Below are 22,481 nucleotides of genomic sequence, written 5' to 3'. Positions count from 1 at the left end.
CGCACACGCTTTTTCAGTTTTGCCCACACATTTTCTATAGGATTGAAGTCAGGGCTTTGTGATGGCCACTCCAATACCTTGACTTTGTTGTCCTTAAGCCATTTTTCCACAACTTTGAAAGTATGCTTGGGGTCATTGTCCATTTGAAAGACCCATGTGCAGTTGCAAACCGTAGTCTGGCTTTTTTATGGCAGTTTTGAAGCAGTGGCTTCTTCCTTGCTGAGCAGCCTTTCAGGTTATGTCGATATAGGACTTGTTTTACTGTGGATATAGATACTTTTGTACCTGTTTCCTCCAGCATCTTCACAAGGTCCTTTGCTGTTGTTCTGGGATTGATTTGCACTTTTTGCACCAAAGTACGTTCATCTCTAGGAGACAGAACCTGTCTCCTTCCTGAGCGGTATGACGGCTGCGTGGTCCCATGGTGTTTATACTTGCATACTATTGTTTGTACAGATGAACGTGGTACCTTCAGGCGTTTGGAAATTGCTCCCAAGGATGAACCAGACTTGTGGAGGTCAAAAAATGTTTTTCTAAGGTCTTGGCTGATTTCTTTTGATTTTCCCATGATGTCAAGCAAAGAGGCACTGAGTTTGAACGTAGGCCTTGAAATACATCCACAGGTACACCTCCAATTGACTCAAATGATGTCAATTAGCCTATCAGAAGCTTCTAAAGCCATGACATCATTTTCTGGAATTTTCCAAGCTATTTAAAGACACAGTCAACTTAGTGTATGTAAACTTCTGACCCACTGGAATTGTGATACAGTGAATTATAAGTGAAATAATCTGTCTGTAAACAATTGTTGGACAAATTACTTGTGTCATGCACAAAGTAGATGTTCTAACTGACTTGCCAAAACTATAGTTTGTTAACAAGACATTTGTGGAGTGGTTGAAAAACGAGTTTTAATGAATCCAACCTAAGTGTATGTAAACTTCCGACTTCAACTGTATCTTTGTTAGAAATAATACTATATTTCCCTTGACGGAGTGATGCTGAATGTAAAAAATGGCTCATCTTACCCCACTCTCCTCTACTTCTCTTTCTGTCTCTGCTCTCTTTCTTTCTACGTTCCGTTCCTGCTCTTTATTTCTACACTAATGTTCCCAAATGCTGCTCTAAGCTTAAATTCTCCCTTTTCTCATGCTTTCTCTCTCTCTCTCTCTTACTGTATGTTTTCCCTTCCCTTTCTCTCTGTATTCTATGAAGGGGCTAACCATAAACATATCCAGATCACACTGAGAATACAACAATAGCACCATGGTTTCCTATAGGGACACACAGGAGTGAGCGATTGCTTTAGCGCCTGCCGGCTACAGTTTCTCTGCGTCACTGAAGGGTTTCTATGGATATTAAAGAGTACATTCATTCTCTGCTGTACCAACCAGAACATCATCAGTAGGTGCATCTTGGTTGTCTAAAGTGCCTTCCTTTCCCGGTCTCCTCTCCTTCATCAGCACTGATCTAAAACACAGAGAAAACAATATGGTGGTATGTGTTTATTTTAGCCAGTGCTGTGTCCCTATACAATGGAGACATTTTGCAATCTGGGCTTGTTTTCAGTGACTTATAGCATGTCTGGGTGCATGTGTACATACATGTGTGTGTGTGATGATGACTAAGTATGGGCATTAGACTGCTCCAGTTTACTCTGTTCCAGCTCTCACCAGACTCCGGCATCTGTGTGCTGGAGTAGGGAGGGTCAAGGCTATGGGTGTTTTCCCAAAGTTAGATATAACTGAATTACTGTTTATTTGGTTGAATAAAGGGAAGAATGAAATGAGTTGTAGAAATTAAGTCTACTGTAACTGTGTGTAATCCAAGTGTTTATCTCTCTTTATTGAATAACATTTTCTGGAAATGGCTTCTTAAAAACAGAGACTTCCACCACACACACACACTCCCAATACAGATGTCCTGCACGGATGGTAATGGTAGGCCACCTAAACACTCCAGACCTCCAGTGTCCACACACACTCGCACATACTGTACACATCATCATCTGAATGAATGTACCAGAACATGCAGACCAACACTTATACACGTCATGCCATTTTGGTTTGCAAAAAACAATCATGTCACTTTGTGTAATAACATATTTTTTTTTATTATACATATTTCTCGTGGTTGTATGGCTTCATTGTACATGTAAATAAGGTGGTACTGCACAGAGACTCCTGGAGCAGCTCGGTACCCTAAACTGCAGCTGGCCCAGAGACAATGGCAGAACACTGACTATCACAATGGCTTACAATGGGGGCCGGGGGCTGACACCGAGGCTAACAAAAACACACACGACTCTTACACTGACATGCACTCACTGACTCACACACAGACAACTACTGTATCACACACATATACATACATACATACATATATATATATATATATATTGCCATTTAGCTGATGCTTTTATCCAAAGCGACTTAGTCATGCGTGCATACATTTTACGTATACACACACACATACACACTGTATGAGTATAGCCCATAGCATCAGTCAGTCAAGCATGGACATGAAGGTTCTAGCAGAGATCAACTCACTTTACCTGATGGACAACTCTTCGATTGTTATAACATTACTATTCCAATACCAAATAGTACATCCTCCATTCAGCCTCCATTAGCCTGTAGTTTCTTCCTCTGCTTACTTTAAACAATACTGAGATAGTCAGTTACCCCAGCTGCTGCAGGTCTCTAATGATGATAAACATGAATATGGAAATACCTTCTTTACACAATTCTGCCTTGACATGATTATGTTAGAGTAACAATGATATAAAAAGCATATGTTACAGTGTTGTCTACCTTATACATATTCATCCCATACTCCATTAGAATAATAATTGCATATTTAGTGAAAGTGTGATTCTCAATCTGCAATAATTTACTTGCAATCATGGAGGACATGGAAAATGGAAAGAGAGCCGATGGACAGACGGCCAGACAAACAATCTGACAGACAGACTGAAATGTAAAGAATAGATAGAACGTAGAGAGAGGTTATAAGGCCACGTAGAGAAAGGTATTCCCGAAGAACGTCCAGAAGAGGATGCTGCCTCTCTCACCTCGCTAGTGAAACGTTCAGTACTACTTCTAGAAGAGTGAGGCGGAGTATCTAGTTAAATATAATGGCTACCCAACCCATCTTCGCCCAACCTTCAGAATCATTAATTCCCCTCTTTCAGTTCTCATGTTCCATTGACTCCATCATGTTTGGCATTGGACACAGGGAGAGCTCTTACTTCCATCATTAGCTAAAAACATTCATATAAACGTTGGCGACAGCAGCAATAGTAGCATAGTAACAACTAAGAAAACAATAATGGATAATAACTCTAATAGAAAAACAGGACGACGTCCCAGTGTGTTTTGTTCTGTTTTCACAAAGCCCTTTGGATTCTGACCCCACTCTCTCATCGGTTGTCAGGAGTCTCGTACTGATGATGTCACAGGTCAGAGCTCAATAAGCATCCTGTTCCAAGTCTCCATACATGTTGTCATCAGTGCCCCTCTTCGGTCACCCTCACCCCACATCACCACACCTCCCTCTCCCAGGCCCGACCTCACTGCATGTGGTCAGGCTGGTGGAGGGTGTATTGGAGGCAGGCAGCAGGGGGGACAGAGAGGCCAGCAAAAGTGTTGAGGGAGGGGTGGATGGGCGTGGGTGGGGTAAGGGGGGCGGAAATGGTGGGACCAGGTGTGGCGGGGGAGTAGTGGTAGCTGAGGTATCTAGCGGAGGGGGAGGGGGTGTAGGGGACATAGGCTGAGCTGTAATCCAGATATGGGGAAGTGAGGGAGGCCTGAGAGGGGCTGAGATGGGACTGGAGCACCAGGCTGGGCTGGAGGAAGGCCTGGGGGTACATATACTGCTGGGCCAATCTGAAGAGACAGACGGACAGAAAGATAGTAATACATTAGTGTTTATAATACAGTTATACATTAGTGTACACACACACACACACACACACACACACACACACACACACACACACACACACACACACACACACACACACACACACACACACACACACACACACACACACACACACATAAGGCTCAGCCATCGTGGAGAAAGAGGCATACGCAAACAGACAGTTTATTTAAAGTATCTGTGGATTATATACCACACCACTGTAATTACAGGGGACATACAGTACTATTGTTTACCCACATTTCACATGGGCCTAAGGCCACAAATAAGGACAGACGAACCTACTGTGTAGGAGAGTTATACACACATCCACAATATCCCTCACCACCATTTCAAAACGCTCAAGAGAGGACAGAATCCCCTTTCCCCCCCCTCATAATTATCACCACCACTGCAAACATTTGAAATAGTACACATTCTGAGTCCCTGGTGTACAATGAATTATCATAGCCATGAGAGAATGTCAAAAACACTCACAGTACACATGATAGTACGCCCACCCACACCCACAGTATCCCACCCACAGTATCCCACCCACAGTAACCCACCCACAGTAACCCACCCACAGTATCCCACCCACAGTATCCCACATACAGTATCCCACACACAGTATCCCACCCACAGTACCCCACCCACAGTTTCCCACCCACAGTTTCCCACACACAGTTTCCCACACACAGTATCCCACACACAGTTTACCACACACAGTATCCCACACACAGTTTCCCACACACAGTATCCCACACACAGTTTCCCACACACAGTATCCCACACACAGTATCCCACACACAGTATCCCACACACAGTATCCCACACACAGTTTCCCACACACAGTTTCCCACACACAGTATCCCACACACAGTATCCCACACACAGTATCCCACACACAGTATCCTACACACAGTATCCCACACACAGTATCCCACACACAGTATCCCACACACAGTATCCCACACACAGTATCCCACACACAGTATCCCACACACAGTATCCCACACACAGTATCCCACACACAGTATCCCACACACAGTTTCCCACACACAGTATCCCACATACATTATCCCACACACAGTTTCCCACACACAGTATCCCACACACAGTATCCCACTAACCAGGGTTGGTCCTGGTTGGTCCCTGGATGGGAGACCAGATGCTGCTGGAAGTGGTGTTGGAGGGCTAGTAGGAGGGTGTCGTCTTTCGGATGGGACGTTAAACGGGTGTCCTGACTCTCTGTGGTCACTAAAGATCCCATGACACTTATCGTAAGAGTAGGGGTGTTAACCCCGGTGTCCTGGCTAAATTCCCAATCTGGCCCTGATACCATCTTGGCCACCTATTCATCCCCAGCTTCCAATTGGCTCATTCATCCCTCCTCCTCTCCCCTGTAACTATTCCCCAGGTCGTTGCTGTAAATGAGAATGTGTTCTCAGTCAATTTACCTGGTAAAATAAAGGTAAAAAAAAATAATTTACACATGATAGCACACACTACAGCATCAGTAGGATTCTGAGCCATTGTAATTAAAGGGTACATACAATACTGTTGTCTACCCACAATTCACCTTGCCTTAGGCTGCCCACTTATAAACCTAACCTGCTTCAGTTCCACTGACAGCTGCAAAAATAGATCAGAACTGTTGCGCAAGAAGTGACAGAACAATAGGAGGTGGTCTATATCCAACATTTGTAATAATAACTGTCGCTGGATCAGCTTGGCCTGTCCAAATCCATGACCTTATTCTTTCTTTACCCAATAATAACCTAATGGCTGAGACTGTCTCCAGATCAGCAGTTAGGAGAGGTAATGAGGGCTCAGAGCTGCTTACACCAAAACACAGAGGGAGAAACAAACAGAGTCTAACGCACACACTACTGACAAAGGACCAAAGAACAACTGCCCCACACACTGGAAACACAAGTCTCCTCTGTCTGTCTGTGTTGTGCTGTGTTGAGCTGCTGGCATGTTCTGCCCTGTGCATCAGGCTGATGGATCGAATGTGACAGTGGCATCGTATGAGGGAGCTACGCCTCCCCTCGTCTCACGTCCTCAGTGGCAGACTAACACACACACACACTGAGATAGCCTCCCTCTGTCTGCCTGCCTCCCTCTGTCTGCCTGCCTCCCTCTGTCTGCCTGCCTCCCTTTGTCTGCCTGCCTCCCTCTGTCTGCCTGCCTCCCTCTGTCTGCCTGCCTCCCTCTGTCTGCCTGCCTCCCTCTGTCTGCCTGCCTCCCTCTGTCTGCCTGCCTGCCTGCCTCCCTCTGTCTGCCTGCCTGCCTGCCTCCCTCTGTCTGCCTGCCTGCCTGCCTCCCTCTGTCTGCCTGCCTGCCTGCCTCCCTCTGTCTGCCTGCCTCCCTCTGTCCGCCTCCCTCTGTCCGCCTCCCTCTGTCCGCCTCCCTCTGTCCGCCTCCCTCTGTCCGCCTCCCTCTGTCTCTTTCTCTCTTGTTGTTTCTGACTGAACTTGTTGTGCTACCTTACACACACACACACACACCGAATCATGAAGTGGCATACACAAATGTGCAGTAAAAACAAAACACACACCTACAGTAGACAATGCACAACAATGTACACAAATATACACGTACAGTACACAAAGAAACCTATACACATAACCACACACATACACATACAGTACACACAGAAACCTATACACATAACCAAACACATACACATACAGTACACACAGAAACCTATACACATAACCACACACATACAAGTACACGTACAGTACACACAGAAACCTATACCCATAACCACACACATACACGTACAGTACACACAGAAACCTATACACATAACCGCACACATACAGGTGCAGGAGAGAGAGAGGGCAGCAAGACAGGATTGATTGGTGCAGCAGGCAGCGTGGGTATGCAGTACACTCACTAACAGACCCGTGAGAGCAGAAGAACCTCACTGAGCTCTCCTCTTCCTCGCTACACTCCCTCACTAGTCGCTTCCTCTCTCCTACTGTCCATTTCAACTAAGCCAAGGCTGCAGTGAGTGGGAGAGAGAGAGAGAGAGAGAGAGAGAGAGAGAGAGAGAGAGAGAGAGAGAGAGAGAGAGAGAGAGAGAGAGAGAGAGAGAGAGGGGGAAGGATGGAGAGATAGCAAGAAGAGGTGAAGGATCACCCACCATATCTATCATGCCTTAGGATGCTGCAGCTTTTAATAGTTCTGGTGACACAAAAGGTCATGTGTTGGGAGGTGGGAGTCAGCGGGGGGAGCGAGAGAGAGAGAGAGAGAGAGACAGAGGCCGGCAGCAGTGAATGACTGACACGGCATTGAACACTCAGCTTTCGAGCAGTGCTTGCTTTGGCATAGTATTAGCCAACTAAGATGCCCCTGTATACTGTATGTAAAGAGTTCCATCAAGCACACATAATACAGTGGGGGAAAAAAGTATTTAGTCAGCCACTAATTGTGCAAGTTCTCCCACTTAAAAAGATGAGAGAGGCCTGTAATTTTCATCATAGGTACACGTCAACATTGACAGACAAAATTAGATTTTTTTTCTCCAGAAAATCATATTGTAGGATTTTTAATGAATTTATTTGCAAATTATGGTGGAAAATAAGTATTTGGTCAATAACAAAAGTTTCTCAATACTTTGTTACATACCCTTTGTTGGCAATGACACAGGTCAAATGTTTTCTGTAAGTCTTCACAAGGTTTTCACACACTGTTGCTGGTATTTTGGCCCATTCCTCCATGCAGATCTCCTCTAGAGCAGTGATGTTTTGGGGCTGTCGCTGGGCAACACAGACTTTCAACTCCCTCCAAAGATTTTCTATGGGGTTGAGATCTGGAGACTGGCTAGGCCACTCCAGGACCTTGAAATGCTTCTTACGAAGCCACTCCTTCGTTGCCCGGGCGGTGTGTTTGGGGATCATTGTCATGCTGAAAGACCCAGCCACGTTTCATCTTCAATGCCCTTGCTGATGGAAGGAGGTTTTCACTCAAAATCTCACGATACATGGCCCCATTCATTCTTTCCTTTACACGGATCAGTCGTCCTGGTCCCTTTGCAGAAAAACAGCCCCAAAGCATGATGTTTCCACCCCCATGCTTCACAGTAGGTATGGTGTTCTTTGGATGCAACTCAGCATTCTTTGTCCTCCAAACACGACGAGTTGAGTTTTTACCTAAAAGTTCTATTTTGGTTTCATCTGACCATATGACATTCTCCCAATCCTCTTCTGGATCATCCAAATGCACTCTAGCAAACTTCAGACGGGCCTGGACATGTACTGGCTTAAGCAGGGGGACACGTCTGGCACTGCAGGATTTGAGTCCCTGGCGGCGTAGTGTGTTACTGATGGTAGGCTTTGTTACTTTAGTCCCAGCTCTCTGCAGGTCATTCACTAGGTCCCCACGTGTGGTTCTGGGATTTTTGCTTACCATTCTTGTGATCATTTTGACCCCACGGGGTGAGATCTTGCGTGGAGCCCCAGATCGAGGGAGATTTTTAGTGGTCTTGTATGTCTTCCATTTCCTAATAATTGCTCCCACAGTTGATTTCTTCAAACCAAGCTGCTTACCTATTGCAGATTCAGTCTTCCCAGCCTGGTGCAGGTCTACAATTTTGTTTCTGGTGTCCTTTGACAGCTCTTTGGTCTTGGCCATAGTGGAGTTTGGAGTGTGACTGTTTGAGGTTGTGGACAGGTGTCTTTTATACTGATAACAAGTTCAAACAGGTGCCATTAATACAGGTAACGAGTGGAGGACAGAGGAGCCTCTTAAAGAAGAAGTTACAGGTCTGTGAGAGCCAGAAATCTTGCTTGTTTGTAGGTGACCAAATACTTATTTTCCACCATAATTTGCAAATAAATTCATAAAAAATCCTACAATGTGATTTTCTGGATTTTTTCCCCTCATTTTTTCTGTCATAGTTGACGTGTACCTATGATGAAAATTACAGGCCTCTCTCATCTTTTTAAGTGGGAGAACTTGCACAATTGGTGGCTGACTAAATACTTTTTTTCCCCACTGTATGTACATCAGCCTTTAAATTCTACAACCACCTAAAAGGAAGCGATTCCCAAACCTTCAATAACAAAGCCATAACCTACAGAGAAATGAACCTGGAGAAGAGCCCCCTAAGCAAGCTGGTCCTGATGCTCTGTTCACAAACACAAACAGACCCCACAGAGCCCCAGGACAGCAACACAATTAGACCCAACCAAATCATGAGAAAACAAAAAGATAATTACTTGACACATTGGAAATAATTTTTTAAAAAATGCGCAAACTACAATGCTATTTGGCCCTAAACAGAGAGTACACAGTGGCAGAATACCTGACAACTGTGACTGACCCAAAATTAAGGAAATCTTTGACTATGTACAGATCCAGTGAGCATAGCCAACTCTCTCTCCTCTGCTCTTGTCCTTCTAGACCTGTCTGCTGCCTTTGATACTGTGAACCATCAGATCCTCCTCTCCACCCTCTCCGAGCTGGGCATCTCCGGCGCGGCTCACTCTTGGATTGCGTCCTACCTGACCGGTCGCTCCTACCAAGTGGCATGGCGAGAAGCTGTCTCCGCACCACGTGCTCTCACCACTGGTGTCCCCCAGGGCTCAGTTCTAGGCCCTCTCCTATTCTCGCTATACACCAAGTCACTTGGCTCTGTCATATCCTCACATGGCCTCTCCTATCATTGCTACGCTGACGACACACAACTAATCTTCTCCTTTCCCCCTTCTGATAACCAGGTGGCGAATTGCATCTCTGCATGTCTGGCAGACATATCAGTATGGATGACGGATCACCACCTCAAGCTGAACCTTGGCAAGACGGAGCTGCTCTTCCTCCCGGGGAAGGACTGCCTGTTCCATGATCTCGCCATCACGGTTGACAACTCCGTTGTGTCCTCCTCCCAGAGTGCTAAGAGCCTTGGCGTGACCCTGGACAACACCCTGTCGTTCTCTGCTAACATCAAGGCGGTGACCCGATCCTGTAGGTTCATGCTCTACAACATTCGGAGAGTACGACCCTGCCTTACACAGGAAGCGGCACAGGTCCTAATCCAGGCACTTGTCATCTCCCGTCTGGATTACTGCAACTCGCTGTTGGCTGGGCTCCCTGCCTGTGCCATTAAACCCCTACAACTCATCCAGAATGCCGCAGCCCGTCTGGTGTTCAACCTTCCCAAGTTCTCTCACGTCACCCCGCTCCTCCGCACACTCCACTGGCTTCCAGTTGAAGCTCGCATCTGCTACAAGACCATGGTGCTTGCCTACGGAGCTGTGAGGGGAACGGCACCTCCGTACCTTCAGGCTCTGATCAGTCCCTACACCCAAACGAGGGCATTGCGTTCATCCACCTCTGGCCTGCTGGCTCCCCTACCTCTGCGGAAGCATAGTTCCCTCCCAGCCCAGTCAAAACTGTTCGCTGCTCTGGCACCCCAATGGTGGAACAAGCTCCCTCACGACGCCAGGACAGCGGAGTCACTCACCACCTTCCGGAGACATTTGAAACCCCACCTCTTTAAGGAATACCTGGGATATGATAAAGTAATCCTTCTACCCCCCCCCTTACCCCAACCCAAACCCCAACCCAAAAAAAAAAATAAAAATAAAAAAAAATAATAATAATTGTAAAGTGGTGATCCCACTGGCTATAAGGTGAATGCACCTATTTGTAAGTCACTCTGGATAAGAGCGTCTGCTAAATGACGTAAATGTAAATGTAAATGTATTGAGAAAGGCTGCCAAAGGCAGACCTGGCTCTCAAGAGAAGACAGGCTATGTGCACACAGCTCACAAAATTAGGTGGAAACTGAGCTGCACTTCCTAACTTCCTCCCAAATGTATGACCATATTAGAGACACATATGTCCCTCAGATTACAAAGACCCACAATCCAATTTTGATAAACTCCCATTTCTATTGGGTGAAATACCACAGTGTGCAATCACAGCAGCAATATTCGTGACCTGTTGCCACAAGAAAAGGGCAACCAGTGAAGAACAAACACCATTGTAAATACAACCTATATTTCTGTTTATTTATTTTCCCTTTTGTACTTTAACTATTTGCACATCATTACAACACTGTATATAGACATAATATGACACTTTAAATGTCTTTATTATTTTGGAACTTTTGTGAGTGTAATGTTTACTGTAAATGTTTTATTATCTATTTCACTTGCTTTGGCAATGTAAACATATGTTTCCCATGTCAATAAAGCCCCTTAAATTGAAATTGAATTGAAATTGAGACAGAAAGAGCAAGAAAGAGAAAGGAAGGAAGGAAAAGCTAAGGGAACGAGGAGACTGCAAAAAAGATAAAGGAGGGAGGGGGGAGAGAGAGAAAGAGTTTGGGAGGATGATAGGATGTTTACCAGCGAGGCTCAGTTTGAGTCATTCTAACACTGCCACTGCAGCAAAGGACAACTCTACTTACAATGCACACACACCCATCCACCCACCAGCCCTCACATCCTGTCCTGTCTGTCCCCCCCCACAGGTGTGTGTGCAGTGACTGAGCCCCTAATACCCCCCCCCCAACTCCCCTCCTCCAACCCCACCCTATCTCTGTGTTTCAACAGGAAACACACCTCAGTCCTTCAAACACCACACCACACCTGCCCGGCCACCTCCTTCAAAAAAAGAACAGAATTTGAATTAAGTGCCTTAATCTCACTTCTCTGTCAGCGCCCTGCCAGCTAGCTGGAACAGATGGTGCCTCAGGGGTCCTAGAGACAGAGAGGGTCCTAGAGACAGAGAGGGTCCTAGAGACAGATAGGGTCCTAGAGACAGAGAGGGTCCTAGAGACAGAGAGGGTCCTAGAGACAGAGAGGGTCCTAAAGACAGAGAGGGTCCTAGAGACAGAGAGGGTCCTAGAGACAGAGAGGGTCCTAGAGACAGAGAGGGTCCTAAAGACAGAGAGGGTCCTAGAGACAGAGAGGGTCCTAGAGACAGAGAGGGTCCTAGAGACAGAGAGGGTCCTAGAGACAGAGAGGGTCCTAAAGACAGAGAGGGTCCTAAAGACAGAGAGGGTCCTAGAGATAAGAAGGAGGAACTCCCCACAGGAGGAGTCTGACAGTATTAGCTCTGAGATAATGGTGCTTACTTACTGACAAAAGTTTGGGTGTGTTTTTGGGGCATTGGTGTTTTGACAGGGTAGTCAAGGCTTCATGAATATAGATGAATCTCCATTTTTTTTTACATTTTTGTCATTTTATCAGATGCTCTTATCCAGAGCGACACAGTAGTAAGTGCATACAGTGCCTTGCAAAAGTATTCATCCCCCTTGGCGTTTTTCCTATTTTGTTGCATTACAACCTGTAATTTCAATCGATTTTTATTTGGATTTCATGTAATGGACATACACAAAATAGTCCAAATTGGTGAAGTGAAATGAAAAAAATAACTTATTTCAAAGAATTCTAAAAAATAAATAACGGAAAAGGGGTGCGTGCATATGTATTCACCCCCTTTGCAATGAAGCCCCTAAATAAGATCTGGTGCAACCAATTACCTTCAGAAGTCACATAATTAGTTAAATAAAGTCCACCTGTGTGAATTTAAGTGTCACATGATCTGTCACATGATCTCAGTATATATACACCTGTTCTGAAAGGCCCCAGAGTCTGCAACACCACTAAGCAAGGGGCACCACCAAGCAAGCGGCACCACGAAGACCAAGGAGCTCTCCAAACAGGTCAGGGACAAAGTTGTGGAGAAGTACAGATCAGGGTTGGGTTATAAAAAAATATCAGAAACTTTGAACATCCCACGGAGCACCATTAAATCCATTATTTAAAAATTGAAAGAATATGGCACCATAACAAACCTGCCAAGAGAGGGCCGCCCAGCAAAACTCATGGACCAGGCAAGGAGGGCATTAATCAGAGAGGCAACAAAGAGACCAAAGATAACCCTGAAGGAGCTGCAAAGCTCCACAGCGGAGATTGGAGTATCTGTCCATAGGACCACTTTAAGCCGTACACTCCACAGAGCTGGGCTTTACAGAAGAGTGGCCAGAAAAAAGCCATTGCTTAAAGAAAAAAATAAGCAAACACGTTTGGTGTTTGCCAAAACTCCCCAAACATATGGAAGAAGGTACTCTGGTCAGATGAGACTAAAATTGAGCTTTTTGGCCATCAAGGAAAACGCTATGTCTGGTGCAAACCCATCACCCCGAGAACACCATCCCCACAGTGTAGCATGGTGGTGGCAGCATCATGATGTGGGGATGTTTTTCATCGGCAAGGACTGGGAAACTGGTCAGAATTGAAGGAATGATGGATGGCACTAAATACAGGGAAATTCTTGAGGGAAACCTGTTTCAGTCTTCCAGAGATTTGAGACTGGGACGGAGGTTCACCTTCCAGCAGGATAATGACCCTAAGCATACTGCTAAAGTAACACTTGAGTGGTTTAAGGGAAACATTTAAATGTCTTGGAATGGCCTAGTCAAAGCCCAGACCTCAATCCAATTGAGAATCTGTGGTATGACTTAAAGATTGCTGTACACCAGCGGAACCCATCCAACTTGAAGGAGCTGGAGCAGTTTTGCCTTGAAGAATGGGCAAAAATCCCAGTGGCTAGATGTGCCAAGCTTATAGAGACATACCCCAAGAGACTTGCAGCTGTAATTGCTGCAAAAGGTGGCTCTACAAAGTATTGACTTTGGGGGGTGAATAGTTATGCACGCTCAAGTTCTTTTTTCTTTTCTTTTTTCTTGTTTGTTTCACAATAACAAATATTTTGCATCTTCAAAGTGGTAGGCATGTTGTGTAAATCAAATTATCCCCCTTGGGAATCGAACCCAGAACCCTGGCGGTACAAGTGCCATGCTCAACCAACTGAGCCACACAAGTGACACAAGTGAAAACTCTATCCCTAGTGACTTCCACAGAAGATGAAGAAAGAGCAAGTAATTTTCATTGTGGTGGCAGACAGACAGTGATATTATCATGATCAAACCCAGTAGAGGAGATGGAGAACTTGTGCTTTAATTGTACATTGGTTCTCTGAAGGAGACATTCAATCAGTCCGCCATCATTCATTCAGAGGCTCATCTGGGTCAGCCTCAATTCCCTTATCACTCAATATATCATTCAATAATTGAGGGCTGGCGGCTGCAATATTAATAGCCCTGTGAGGCGTGGGGGTTTGAAGGGCCTATCACAATCTCTGCTACTGCTCTAGTCTACAGAACACACAGCCCAACCAGACCGGCCTCACAGAATAGGAAATTGTAATTTAGCTTAATATAGTATAGCACTCATCAGAAGACATGGACAGCTCTGGTTATCTCACTTCTGACCAATTAGATGCCAGAGAAATGTTTTGTTTATGGGTTAAACAGAGTGAGTTAGCAGGCTTCCGTTCTGAAGTAGATCACTGCAATAACTTTGGTACTGAATATTCAGAACCAGACTGACACTGATCAGCATGAGAGTGAGTTGCTTGAAACAGGGTTTCAACAGGGTATATGTGTCAACAGTGCTCTTCCTCACACAAGAACAAACACACACACACACACATCCCATGCCACTGTACACCTATATATCACACCAAGACTCACAGGCTACCCCCCCCCCCCCTCTCTACTCAGCCTGTTTTCACAACACACTCATTCCCTGGAAGAAGTGTGTGTGTAGGGAGGAGTTGTAATGGTTTGACTAGCAGCTCATCGCCCTGTGTAGGTCAACCAAAGTAAGAATGGGACTTCTTACTAACTTAATGAGAGACACACAGAGAGAGAGAGAGAGAGAGAGAGAGAGAGAGAGAGAGAGAGAGAGAGAGAGAGAGAGAGAGAGAGAGAGAAGAGAGAGAGAGAGAGAGAGAGAGAGAGAGAGAGAGAGCGAGAGAGCGAGAGAGCGAGAGAGCGAGAGAGAGAGAGAGCGAGAGAGCGAGAGAGAGAGAGAGAGAGAGAGAGAGAGAGAGAGGTGAAGGAAAGATACAGATGGAGGAGGGAGAGAGAGAGAGAGAGAGAGAGAGAGATATGAAGGAAAGATACAGAGGGAGGAGGGAGAGAAAGAGAGCCATAAGCAGGCTAAGAATATCCCAATGTCCAAATGCAGCCATGTTAGGAAACAACAGCAGGCCAGCCAGTTAAGTGAAGCAGGCAGGAATCAGGGTATTCTCACTGAGTTCTGTTCTCTTGTAACTGATGGTAGCACAGCTGGCTGAGGGAAGGGTCATTCTCAGACTGCATGAGAGAGACCATTGTATGAGAGAGACAGGATTTAAAACAAATTACAAATAAAAGAGAGCGAGGACCTTATTGGTAGAGCACAAACATACAGCACGTTGTTTGTTCCCATGAGAGAGACCATTGGGACTATCAGTTACAACATCAAAGGGATGAACACACAACTAAACAGACAGACAAAGATTAGCCTTGGAAGCCCAGGCATCTCACGTTAGACACAGATAGACAGATAGAAAGAGGGACAGACAGGTGACCAGAAGGAGAAAAAGACAACAGAAAAGACTGTGTGTATGGCATTGGTAACAGAGGAGATGGGAGGAAGCGATGAAGAGAACAGATAAGGGAAAGAGATGACAGACAAACAAAGCAGACTGTACAGTCGTAGTCCAAAGTTTTGAGAATGACACAAGTATTGGTCTTCAAAGTTTGCTGCTTCAGTGTTTTTAGATGTTTTTGTCAGATGTTACTATGGTATACTGAAGTATAATTACAAGCATTCCATAAGTGTCAAAGGCTTTTATTGACAATTACATTAAGTTTATGCAAAGAGTCAATATTTGCAGTGTTGACCCTTCTTTTTCAAGACCTCTGCAATCCGCCCTGGCATGCTGTCAATTAACTTCTGGGCCACATCCTGACTGATGGCAGCCCATTCTTGCATAATCAATGCTTGGAGTTTGTCAGAATTTGTGGGTTTTTGTTTGTCCACCCGCCTCTTGAGGATTGACCACAAGTTCTCAATGGGATTAAGGTCTAGGGAGTTTCCTGGCCATGGACCCAAAATGTTGATGTTTTGTTCCCCGAGCCACTTAGTTATCACTTTTGCCTTATGGCAAGGTGCTCCATCATGCTGGAAAAGGCATTGTTCGTCACCAAACTGTTCTTGGATGGTTGGGAGAAGTTGCTCTCGGAGGATGTGTTGGTACCATTCTTTATTCATGGCTGTTTTCTTAGGCAAAATTGTGAGTGAGCCCACTCCCTTGGCTGAGAAGCAACCCCACACATGAATGGTCTCAGGATGCTTTACTGTTGGCATGACACAGGACTGATGGTAGTGCTCACCTTGTCTTCTCCGGACAAGCTTTTTTCCAGATGCCCCAAACAATCGTAAAGGGGATTCATCAGAGAAAATGACTTCACCCCAGTCCTCAGCAGTCCAATCCCTGTACCTTTTGCAGAATATCAGTCTGTCCATTATGTTTTTCCTGGAGAGGTGGCTTCCTCGCTGCCCTTCTTGACACCAGGCCATCCTCCAAAAGTCTTCGCCTCACTGTGCGTGCAGATGTACTCACACCTGCCTGCTGCCATTCCTGAGCAAGCTCTGCACTGGTGGTGCCCCGATACCGCAGCTGAATCAACTTTAGGAGACGGTCCTGGCGCTTGCTGGACTTTCTTGGGCACCCTGAAGCCTTCTTCACAACAATTGAACCTCTCTCCTTGAAGTTCTTGATGATCCGATAAATGGTTGATTTAGGTGCAATCTTACTAGCAGCAATATCCTTGCCTTTGAAGCCCTTTTTGTGCAAAGCAATGATGACGGCACGTGTTTCCTTGCAGGTAACCATGGTTAACAGAGGAAGAACAATGATTTCAAGCACCACCCTCCTTTTAAAGCTTCCAGTCTGTTATTCTAACTCAATCAGCATGACAGAGTGATCTCCAGCCTTGTCCTCGTCAACACTCTCACCTGTGTTAACGAGAGCATCACTGACATGATGTCAGCTGGTCCTTTTGTGGCAGGGCTGAAATGCAGTGGAAATGTTTTTGAGGGATTAAGTTCATTTTCATGGCAAAGAGGGACTTTGCAATTCATCTGATCACTCTTCATAACATTCTGGATTATATGCAAATTGCCATCATAAAAACTGAGGCAGCAGACTTTGTGAAAATTAATATTTGTGTCATTCTCAAAACTTTTGATCACGACTGTAGACAAAAGTCGGCGAGTTAAGTCGGGGGAGGTGCATCTGCGACAGCCGAAAGTGGGACACTGTAGTGATTTTCAAACAGCAAGGCTCAGATCAACATGGCAGGTAGCCTAGCGGTTAGGTAACCTAGTGGTTAGAGCGTTGGGCCAGTAACCGAAAGGTCGCTTATTTTCCAACAGAAAGTTTTTGATTAGGGCGGCAGGTAGCCTAGTGGTTAGAGCTTTGGGCCAGTAACCGAAAGGTTGATTGTTTCAAATCCGAGTCGGGGTGAAAAATCTGTCGATAGGACAAATATAATCACCCACCAAATTACTATAACATTGTTTACAAATGTTTTTCTGTATAAATGTAGAAATAAACTTCTCTATACCTCCATATCACACACTCACAAACTGAAAACATAACGTGTTTAAAATTAATTGATTAGAGGTCTCAAATATCATTTTCATTTGTATGCCCTGAAGCTTTAGAATCGTGGCAAAGTTGGTTCCTGTTTCAGTTACGTCTTTGGCCACGTTTGAGTGGGTCAAACAAAAACACCCTAATGATTGGTTGACAAATAGTGACTCCCACTATGCAGGTGATGGCTGCATTGTGCAGTTGGTGAGAAGCAACTGCAGCAACCTCATCAAAAACTGCAGGACATTTGATCACGTCAGACAATTTTCATAATCATAATGCAACCATTTTCATAATCATAATGCAACAATTTTCATAATCATAATGCAACACACTTTAAAAGGCGGTGAACAACAATGGTCACCGACTTGACAAAATGTATCCGCTCGAATGTGTCCAGTGGTTGCTCCTTACCCATACTGCCTCTGGATCAGGGCGGGGTGGACCTGCTGCACTTTGATGGAGAAACCTGAGAGAGAACAGATAAAACATGGCAGGGTTAGAGACCATCAGATACTGAAAAGAGAGAAGACAACAGCTAGGGACATCATCTGAGCTACTGGCAGGACAGACAGACAGTCTGCATAGTGGACAGAGTGTTCCTGGAGGAAGAGTTCCTACCATCTCTCTTTCCCTCCCTCTTTCCCTCACTCCCTCCCTCTCTTGGTAAGCTGAACAGACTCTGACATTGTTTAAACAAGTGAAATAGAGAATCTACAGGGACACTGATGAGAATCAACACACATTCGCTGACACATTCTCTCTCTCTCTCTCACACACACACACACGTGCTGACTAGGGCTGTCCCAGACTAAAAATCTTGGTCGACCAAGAGTCGTCTGTTCTTTCGAACAATCGATTGGTAAACATTTTTAAATGTATATTTTTCCATATATAGACACATCCTATGTCTTTTAATCAAATCAACTTTATGCACTGAGCTTGTCTGATGCTTTAAGCGCACTGTTCAATTAAATAATTAAGACACACAAATGACTAGAGGCAGTCTGACCGAAATTGATTTGATTGTGCTCAGACTTGCTGCCCTGTGTTAAGAAAAATTACAGTGAGTGACTGTGTGACTAGCACCCGTTGTCTCTCTCTCCTCTATGCTGCAGCGACCACTACAGAACTTCAACAGTGTTTATTGCGCTGTCTATGTTGCTGAAGCTGCAACACAATTACAGCCATTTTTTACTGAAAAGTTCTGTTACCAAAATCCCTCATTTGCTTATGATAAACATTCCCTATTCCCTCAACCCTTGCTCTCTTTACGTACACATGTATGCCTCACATGCACGTAACAATAGGGCCTGACCTATAGCATATCCTAATCACATCAATAAATTGGTTATAACAAACCAAATACATGTGACAGCAAAATAGATGCAAAGGATGTGACAAATAAACTCGAAACTGGGGAATTTTTACTGGTTGCTCAGGAGGTAAAGGGGAAGTCGGATGTGTGGAATACATTTGACTAGTTGTGGAAAATACTGGAGATCAAGAAAAAGAAGGCAAGGAGCAAGCGCTGCGTTCATATTATATGTGCCAAATAGGTGCTGTTAGATTACAATATAATTTTTCTGACCTTTTGGAACAATGTAAACAACACTAAATAAATTATAAGCGTAACAGAGAGTCTATTGTAATGTTTTTTTTGTAAAGCCTTCAATTACAGCAAAGACTAAAAACAGTCGTATTCATTCGTGAATGCAATTTCCAAAATGGAATGGTTTATTTTTATTTATTTATTTTTTTTGGGGGGGGAATGGATCAGCTTAATATTGCAGATAGATTGTATCTTCTATCAATGTAATTGTCTGCATCACTTCCAATCCCCCATGTTTTTTTTTTTTTTTTTTTTTTATTTTTTATTTTTTTATATATATACTCCCCTTTATTACTTTTCAACCCCACCATCCTTTCCCTACTTGGAGTAAATTAGTGAACAACAATGCCCAGGCCTCTACTTCCGGTCTATACTTACTATCTACACCTTATGGACAGAGTTAATTTTACAATAATTCTATTATATATATTTTTATTTATTTAATTTTTTATTGCTCCTGAACTTCTTCTACTCTCAACCGCTCCGATCATTTTCATGATGTCCATCCGGTTTGCTTCTATATGCCATATCTTTCTAACTGTGCTCTTTCCCAAAAGCTCCCAACATACAACCTATATACTTATTATGGACACAGTATGCTTACATTATTAGCTATCTTTGTTATTATTTGTTGTTATTTGTTATTAGTCCCATCCTTCAACTCTATTCAATACCTCCCATCTATCTCTTAACACCATCCATATAGGATTTCTATTTGCCATATATATTTCAACCGTACTGTGATGTTTTACAAAAGTTCTGAACCTTTCTATTCTCATTGCTTCTACAGATTGTGAATTAAAAATAAACATTTTTGCTAAAAGTATTATTATATTATTGATTGATTGACTATGACTTTTCAGATCACCCAGTAATGCTATCTGCAAGGTTAGTTCCAGGTAAATATTGCAATCCTTTAGCCATTCCTGGACCTGTGTCCAAAAACAAGCTACAAATGGACAGAACCAAAACAAATGATCTAATGATTCTGTCTCTTCACAGCAAAATCTGCAGAGCTGGGAAGATTGTATCCCCCATATAAATAACATTATATTGGTAGCAAGAATTTTATATAATAATTTAAATTGAAAGATTCTAATTTTTGAATCCGGTGTCGTTTTGCGTGTCAGTTCATAAACACTATGCCATGGGATCGGTACGTCAAAGATCTCTTCCCAACTATTTTGCAATCTATATGGGACGGCTTTCAATCCTTTGGTCCTTAAGTGAAACTGATATACTTTTTATTTATTTGTTGTTTGTGCTAATTATTCAAGGGTCGCTTTATTTTAAAACGAAAATGCTTGATTGCAATTGAAATCAACTAATGAATGATTTATTGATACAGTAGCCTATATAAGTATTGAAATATAGGCCTAAGTAAGTTATGGTTTTAAGACTAAACAGGATGTGCTCTTTACCTACAGCTCGGTGGAGGTTATTCAAGGCTGCTATACTAAGCCTACTAATGAAAACAACATTAGTTATTATTATAATGATGATCATAAAACTAACAAAAAATTACTAAATAGTAATAATAACAATAAGGAGATCAAGAAAAAGGAGGGTTATTATTATTATAAATATTATTTTTCTGACAATTCGGAAGAGTGTAAACAACACTAAATAAATGATAAGTAATAGCAGAGACGATGTTCTAACGAAAAAAAGTGTAAAACCTTTATTACAGCATAGCAAAGATTAAAAACAGCAGAATTTGTGAAATTGTTAATCCGACATGTTGCCTGAGGCTTGGTGCTCACAGAATCACTAGGCTATTAAACACTCAAACAGAAGCAGATCTGTCTTATTTCTGTAGATGTATATGGATGATTTATAAAGCCAGGCACATTTAACAGTTAGGCTATTGATTATAGACCTAATTAAGATGGCGTTTCCTCTCTCCTCACTTTTCTTAGACAATTAAGGCAAGTGCTGATTTCTCATCTCCTAACTCCGCTGCTGCCTCCGCCACAATGCTCTCAACACCAATATGCTGGTTAACTTTGCTATTATGCAAGGCGTCAATTCAACAGCGCACTGATGTTTCAGAACCACGGACAGCGACCGCTGTCCAACGTGGGAGAAAGTGCTCTCTCTCTCTCTCTCTCTCTCTCTCTCTCTCTCTCTCTCTCTCTCTCTCTCTCTCTCTCTCTCTCTCTCTCTCTCTCTCTCTCTCTCTCTCTCTCTCTCTCTCTCTCTCTCTCTCTCTCTCTCTCTCTCTCTCTCTCTCTCTCTCTCTCTCTCTCTCTCTCTCTCTCTCTCTCTCTCTCTCTCTCTCTCTCTCTCTCTCTCTCTCTCTCTCTCTCTCTCTCTCCCTCCTCCCTCCTTCCTCCTTCCCCTTCCTCCTTCCTTCCTTCCTTCCTTCCTTCTATCTATCCCTGCCTCCCTATCTCTCAATCTCTCACTCCCCTCCTTTCTTCTCACTAACACTTAATGTTCCTGTAACTCTTCGCACACACACGCACGCACACACACCCCATGGTCATTCTCTCCTGTTGTGTTTATCATGATTCCCTGGGTGAGGGGAGTCACACAGAACAAGGAAGAGACAGATCTGTTGTTATTTCTCCCCCTCTCTCTCTCTCTGTCTGTCCCTTCCCCCTCCATCTCCCTTCCCCCTCTCTCATAAACAGCCACTCTCTCACACACACACACACACACACACACACACACAACAAAATACCAAGCTCTGACATACACTGAGTGTACAAAACATTAGGAACACCTTCCTAATATTGAGTTGCACCACCTTTTGCCCTCAGAACAGCCTCAATGTGTCATGGACTCTACAATGGGATGCTGGCCCATGTTGACTCCAATGCTTCCCACAGTTGTGTCAAGTTGGCTGGATGTCCTTTGGGTGGTAGACCATTCTTGATACAAACGGGAAACTGTTGAGCGTGAATAACCTAGCAGCGTTGCAGTTCTTGACACACTCAAACCGGTGCGCCTGGCACCTAATACCATACCCCGTTCAAAGGCACTCAAATATTTTGTCTTGCCCGTTCACCCTCTGAATGGCACACATACACAATCCATGTCTCAATTGTCTCAAGGCTTAAAAATCATTCTTTAACCTGTCTCCTCCCATTAATCTACGCTGATTTAAGTGGATTTAACAGGTGACATCAATAAGGGATCATAGCTTTCACCTGGATTGACCTGGTCAGCCTATGTCATGGAAAGAGCAGTGTTGATAATGTTTTGTACACTCAGAGTATATGCATGGCCTCTTCAGAGAGGACCAAATGAAACAAAGTGCCATAGGCAGTTGGATACTTTGTGTACTTTGCTGCAGTCATTAACAGCAAGAAAGGGATCACAGTCATACTGTAGTGCAGACAACACAAGGAACCTGGCTGTATCTCCATCTTTCCACAAGGAACAACAGACATCAGCCAACCCCCCCCACATGCCTACCCCACAG

General features: G+C 44.0%; 1 protein-coding gene across 1 annotated transcript in view; it reads right to left on the bottom strand.

The window, feature by feature from the left end:
* Positions 1-2,408: 2,408 nt before the first annotated feature.
* Positions 2,409-22,481, bottom strand: part of LOC121545432 (RNA-binding protein 38) — a 32,106-nt gene continuing 12,033 nt past the window's right edge. The window contains exons 3-4 of the mRNA XM_041855962.1: positions 17,854-17,908; positions 2,409-3,887 (exon numbers count right to left, since the gene is read on the bottom strand). Of these exons, the coding sequence (XP_041711896.1) occupies positions 3,572-3,887; positions 17,854-17,908 (371 nt within the window). The 3' untranslated portion in view covers positions 2,409-3,571. The remainder of the gene's footprint in view (positions 3,888-17,853; positions 17,909-22,481) is intronic.

The sequence above is a fragment of the Coregonus clupeaformis genome, unplaced genomic scaffold, assembly GCF_020615455.1.
Source record: "Coregonus clupeaformis isolate EN_2021a unplaced genomic scaffold, ASM2061545v1 scaf0012, whole genome shotgun sequence".
Classification (NCBI taxonomy): domain Eukaryota; kingdom Metazoa; phylum Chordata; class Actinopteri; order Salmoniformes; family Salmonidae; genus Coregonus; species Coregonus clupeaformis.
This window is presented reverse-complemented; position numbering and strand designations above follow the sequence as displayed.